This window comes from Argentina silus, assembly GCF_951799395.1.
Source record: "Argentina silus genome assembly, chromosome: 17".
NCBI lineage: Eukaryota > Metazoa > Chordata > Actinopteri > Argentiniformes > Argentinidae > Argentina > Argentina silus.
The window spans coordinates 18,202,643-18,208,879 of record NC_139671.1 but is presented as its reverse complement, the minus strand read 5'-3'; the positions used below and the strand labels follow the sequence as shown (position 1 = coordinate 18,208,879).

Genomic DNA, 6,237 nt, shown 5'->3' with positions numbered 1-6,237 from the left:
TCAGCTGCTGCTGTTGTGACTGCTGCCGTTCTGTGGCGGTGTAGTTCCGTGGCTCTCCACCAGAGGGAGCGGTTCTCTCCAGTAGGTGAACTGGCTGTAGGTGTCCGAGCAGGGGAAGTCTGAGGAGTTGGCCCGCATCATCAACGGGAAGACGTGGTCCACCACCTCACCCAGACGCACGTAACTGTGGAGGGGAGAGGAGGAGTTTGGGAGGGGAGGGAGGTGGGGAGGGAGGGAGGGAGGGGAGGAGGAAGAGGAGAAGGGAGGAGGGGAGCAGAGGGAGGAGAGGAGAGGAGAAGGGAAGGGGAGGAGTGGAGGAGAGGGGGAGGAGAAGAGAGGAGAGGAGAGGAGAGGTGAGGTGAGGTGAGGTGAGGTGAGGTGAGGTGAGGTGAGGTGAGGTGAGGTTAGCCAGCTGAGCATTTTAACAAATGCTCATTTTTGACGTTGATATTTTCATCATCGTGGACCACAAAGTAAACTATTGAGTACTCACGATGACACGTTGGTCTTGGCGTGCTCCTGTACCAGCTCTCCTTTGGGGTTCACCGTGAAGATCCTGTTCAGAGGCACGCCCACCTCCTTATACGAGAACACGTCCTACGGAGACAAACAATAACAACAACAACAACAACAACCATTAGCATTACAGAATTCACATTGTAAATCGGTGGTTCTCCAGTTAGTCGTGGCTATTTAAACAACTCTGAACCATGGATTACAGTCGTCTCCTGGCCTGTGGACTACTTTCAAGGTAAGGAACCATCTGAGGAAAAAGGTGTAAAATTGCGAGCGCATGTGTCAGTATGTGCTGTGCTCACCGTGGGTCTGTTCCCGAAGGCGGCGTAGAAGGGCTGTGTGTTTGGGTAGAACAGGTTCTTGATGTCCGTCAGACACTCCACCTTGAACCTCTCTGGCTTCTTCTCTATCACCTCCCTGTCAGGAACACACACACACACACACACACACACACACACACACACACAACATGCAGTGTTAGCAGTGGGACAGTGTGTGTGTGTGTGTGTGTGTGTGTGTGTGTGTGTGTGTGTGTGTGTGTGTGTGTGTGTGTGTGTGTGTGTGTCTCACCTGTGCAGGGCTGAGAAGAGACTGCTAGGGCTGAGGAGAACCGGGCCCATAGGCAGCATGGTTCCCCTTTCGTTGACCCAGTGCAGGTACCCCCGGGTCATATCAGCCATGCCGATGGCCCTTGCAGAACAGTATAGAAACTTATAACCATTCCTGAGAGGGGGGGGGGAGAGAGAGGGGGGGGAGAGAGAAGGGGGGGAGAGAGAGAGAGAAAGGGAGAGGGGGGGGAGAGAGAGAGGGAGGGAGGGGGGAAAGGGAGGGAGAGACAGAGAGAGAGAAGGAGAGGGAGAAAGAGAGAGATATTGGGGGCTTTAGACGTGGCTTTATGGATCTATGGATTTGAACTATACCACTAGCCAACTCTATACTGTAACTACATAACTAGCTTGCAACATTTCTGTTAGATCCAGAAGTGATAGCATTAAGCTATACCTACTAGCTTTTTTACTTCATGTCTAGTGGACATGAAGACCTCTACACCCCCACTACCCCCCTGTACAAGTTTCTCTCCTGTTAATAAAAACAACAACAAAAGAATTCCTTCTTCTAGCATTGTGACTGCCTATGGCCCCTGGTCCGAGCATTGATTACTTTATCCTATGATGACTGATGGATAGATGATTCACTTACTTAAACAAATGTATTTGTTGTAAGTCGCTTTGGATAAAGGCGTCTGCTAAATGCCATAAATGTAAATGTAAATGTAACATTTGACTGTTGAGATATGTCAGTCTAAAGTAGTTCTTACTGGCTGACTTTGTGGTAGAGGTGGGCAATGCCCTGGTGGGTCCAGTCTTTGCCCAGTGTGGGCAGGATGTGCCCCAGTGTGTCTGACCTGGAGAAAAACAGACAGGAGCGTTTCAGGACCTACATTATAACAACACACATATGGTTTGAGACAACTATGCACAAACACACACACACACACACACACACACGCATACGCATACGCACACGCACACTCATCTGCACCTGTGACCAAAGCGAGAATCAAACCCGGGTCGTTCATGTGGGAGACATGAGCAAACCCACTAAGCTAGGCCTACAAATTAGCTCTGGGGAGCTAATCCATGTCTTCCGGTTACAGGCAAGGTTACACAAGCTTAGTCACTGAACCAGCCTCAATACACATCCACTCACATACACACAGACACACACACACACGGACCTGGTGATGGTGCCGTCGATGTCGGAGATGACGATCTTGTCATCCCAGCTCCACAGATAGATGGTGCCCTGGCATCGGCAGGTGCCCTGGTACTGGGTGGTCACACTGAACACCACGTCGTTGGGTCCGTCCTTCAACTGGAGGGACATCTGTTGGGGGGAGGGGGGTGGAGAGGGGGAGGAGGGAGGGGAGGGGAGAAGAAAGGAAATGGTAGAAGAGGAGGAGGAGGGAGAGAGAGGAGGATGAAAGAGGGAGAGGGTAGAGTAGTGGTAGAGAGAAAGGAGAAGAAAGGAAATGGTAGAAGAGGGGGAAGTAAAGGTAGAGAGAAGGAAGAGGAAAAGAGAGGTAGAAGAAAGGGAGGTCAACAACGATCTTGATACTATTGTTGGTCTAAATGTGTTTACATGTCATGTTAATTGTCAGATTGACTACAAAGCCTACTGTATCTGAGCTATCAACACCTATTGAAATCTGGGACCAAACCATGGTTCAACCACGGTTCAACCACAGCATCACGGTTATACTCACCAGCTGTTCTGAGGTGAGGCGGAGTGTCTTCTTGTAGGACACGCCCCCCGGGGTGAGCGGAGGCTCTGATTGGACAGAGGAGGAGCTCTGCTTGGCTTCTCTGTGGTCCTCGTCACTGGAGGAGGACTCGTCCTTCAGCCTGGAAACGGCCAAAGGTCAAAGGTCAGGTTGAAAGAACCTGTCCTCAAGGAGGCATGGGTTGAATCTCAAAAGTCTCTTCCAGCTTCCTTCTCAAAAACTCTTTGGAGGAGAAGGGAGCGGCCTTGGGGGTTGGCAGAATGTCCCTGGTGTGATATGGTGATGTTTCTCTGTACCTGTTCATGGAGGCCATGTTCCCAGGCTGCTTGGCGCTCCCACAGGCCCCATGCTCAGACGGAGAGTCCTAGAAGATACCGGAAACACGTTTAGACACAACTCCTCCTGAGAGAAACACAGATATGTTTATACATCCACACGAGCATACCACTTAGGGTGCATGACCAACACGTTCCTAATGGTACTGCATGTGAATCAATTGATTTTCAATGATTTCTCAATCTGACAATAGAGTTTTTTTCGCATTAAAAGTCTGTCAATGTTGGAATTGTAAATTCAAATCACTTCCTGAATTGAATTGAAATAGAACCGACCTGGAAGACAAGGTTACGTTGTACCTTCTCCGTTATCGAAAACCGGAAAACAACAACAACAAAAAAACGGAAAACAACAACAACAACAACAAAACCATCGGAACCAGAGTGCCAACGTACCGACTTGGCGCTGTTGTTCCTGCCGCGCCACGAGAACCACCAGCGGCCGCCTTTCTTTGGCATCTTCTCCTTCATGATGTTCTCCACCGTGGCCTGAGGCGGAACGCACAGAACCCAAAACAACAACACAACAAAAACACACTTAAGGACGGGACAGAAAGAGCAGAAATGAACGAGAAGGAGAAGGATAAAACAACAATAACAGACCTATGATTGGTGGAAAGAATAAAGGGAGTGAGTGAACAAACAGACAGGTAGGACCCAGGAGAGGTAGAAATGGAGAGATGGGGGGAGGGGGGGGGGGGGCGGGAGTAGAGAGAGGGAGAGAAGAGGAAGGGAGGGAAAGACGAAAGTAGTGGGGGGGAGGAGAGAGTAAGAGAGACATAGAGAAGGGAAGAAAACAACGTAGAGAGAGAGAGAAAGGGAGGGAGGAAGAGAGAGAGAGAGAGAGGAAGGGAGAGAGAGAGAGAAGAGAGAGAGAGAGGAAGGGAGAGAAGAGAGAGAGAAGAGAGAGAGAGACTCGTCCTTCAGCCTGGAAACGGCCAAAGGTCAAAGGTCAGGTTGAAAGAACCTTTCCTCAAGGAGGCATGGTCTCAAAAGTCTCTTCCAGCTTCCTTCTCAAAAACTCATTGGAGGAGAAGGGAGCGGCCTTGGGGGTTGAGAAGAGAGAGAGAGAGAGAGAGAGAGGGCTTGCTGACGTACAGGCCTGTACCCAAACACACCGCTCAGACAACAGAGGAGGAATTCCATGGCTGAATACACATAACTAAGGCAAGAATACTAGAGATGGGGGGGTGAACGGAAGGAGGGAGAGATGGATGGATGGAGGGGTGGAGGAGTGGGGAGATGGTGTGATAAAACCAGAGGAGAGAACAGAGGGGAAGAGACAGGTTTACTAGTGTGTTAGTTCCATAGGACCAAGGTCATAGGGGGAACAGAACTAGTGAGGGATTTGTTGCCATTTCAAATGGGGACTTCAATCAATGATACACACGGGGGGCCAAGGAGCTCAGAGCTTTTTCTCGATTGTCAGGAACACGACTCCTCGTGTCCTCTCCTCCGTCCTCCACTCGTGTCCTACTGAAAACCCATTGGAGGAGAAGATCTAGGGTTCCTCCCCTTAGATGCTCTCCTCCAACGCTTTCTGAGGACGACGTGAGTCGCGTTCCTAACAATTGAGAAAAGGCTAATGTTGTGTACTTACATCCACACTAGCATCATGCTACATGAAATGAAGCAACGTGTTTGTCGTACATTCTCAAAGGTCGGCTAGTGTGAATATTGGAGTCTTGTATTAACACTTATAACATTTGCTCCACAATGACATTATTATACATACTGCAAATATACATAAGCAATGAAATGATGTACAGCAGAGATGAGAAGGCAGGGGACACACACAGGACTGGGGTTGGTGACAAGACACAGCATGCAGTGACAGCTGCAGCCAGCAGGGGGAGTAGTATGCATACAGACTTACAGTATAGAGGACAAACTTGAGTACCAGAACACTGATATGTGCAGTACAGTGTGACCCTCAGTCTATACTGCAGTGGCTTTGTATTACCATTCACCTCTAATCTGACGGTGTGTGTGTGTGTGTGTGTGTGTGTGTGTGTGTGTGTGTGTGTGTGTGTGTGTGTGTGTGTGTGTGTGTGTGTGTGTGTGTGTGTGTGTGTGTGTGTCTGTGTGTGTGTCTGCGCAGTGCGTGCGCAGTGTGTGCACGCTTGTGTGCGCGTACATGTGTGTGTGTGTGTGTGTGTTTATTAATGTACCTTTGGCAGGGGTTTCTGAAAGGCTTGCATGGCCAGCATAAGAGGTGCAGCACTGGTCCAGTTGTAGTACCTGCAATAACAGACACACCATAGATGAAACCACCAGCCCTCATAGGCGGAGCCAGAGGAAGATGGGTCCCCCTGGAGTCTGGTTCCTCTCAAGGTTTCTTCCTCTGAGGGAGTTTTTCCTTGCCACTGTGCCCTATATTTTTCGCCCTTCTGGGGAGTTCTTTTCCCTTGGCTTACTCCTGGGGGGCTATGATTTGGTGTTAGATCATATTGTTTGTATTATATTTATTGTTTATATTGTTCAGTATTATTTTGTTGTGAAGCACTTTGTGACATTTGTCTATGTAAAAAGCACTATGCAAATAAACTTGATTGATCGATTGGTCATAGACAGCCAAGAGTTCAGTACTGCCACTGCAGAGAATAACCTTGTGGATGAGAACATGTTATTTATGTCACTTATGTGGTCCTCTGTGGCTCAGTGGGTAGAGCATGGCGCTAACAACGCTTAGGTTGTGGGTTTGATTCCTGCTGGGACCATATACAGTACCAGTCAAAAGTTTGGACACACCTTCTCATTCAATGGTTTTTCTTTACTTTTATTATTTTCTACATTGTAGATTAATATTGAAGACATCAAAACTATGAAGGAACACATATGGAATTATGTAGTCAACAAAAAAGTGTTAAACAAACCAGAATATGTTTTATATTTTAGATTCTTCAAAGTAGCCACCTTTTGCTTTGATGACAGCTTTGCACACTCTTGGCAAGTTTGTGTCCAAACTTTTGACTGGTACTGTATACTGAAAAATGTATGCACTCACTGTAATGTAAGTCACTTAGGATAAATCTGTCAGCTAAATAATATTATATATTATTATATCAAAGCTTTACAGGATGTATGGTTTATGGTTTATCA

The 6,237-nt window shown here is 48.0% G+C and overlaps 1 protein-coding gene across 1 annotated transcript in view; it reads right to left on the bottom strand.

Moving 5' to 3' along the window:
* lpin1b (lipin 1b) overlaps positions 1-6,237 on the bottom strand; it is a gene marked incomplete at its 3' end in the record, with an annotated part of 18,823 nt that continues 12,586 nt past the window's right edge. The window contains exons 10-20 of the mRNA XM_083689391.1: positions 5,307-5,376; positions 4,234-4,311; positions 3,532-3,624; positions 3,097-3,164; positions 2,783-2,921; positions 2,255-2,403; positions 1,835-1,921; positions 1,087-1,239; positions 819-933; positions 494-597; positions 1-184 (exon numbers count right to left, since the gene is read on the bottom strand). Of these exons, the coding sequence (XP_083545517.1) occupies positions 1-184; positions 494-597; positions 819-933; positions 1,087-1,239; positions 1,835-1,921; positions 2,255-2,403; positions 2,783-2,921; positions 3,097-3,164; positions 3,532-3,624; positions 4,234-4,311; positions 5,307-5,376 (1,240 nt within the window). The remainder of the gene's footprint in view (positions 185-493; positions 598-818; positions 934-1,086; positions 1,240-1,834; positions 1,922-2,254; positions 2,404-2,782; positions 2,922-3,096; positions 3,165-3,531; positions 3,625-4,233; positions 4,312-5,306; positions 5,377-6,237) is intronic.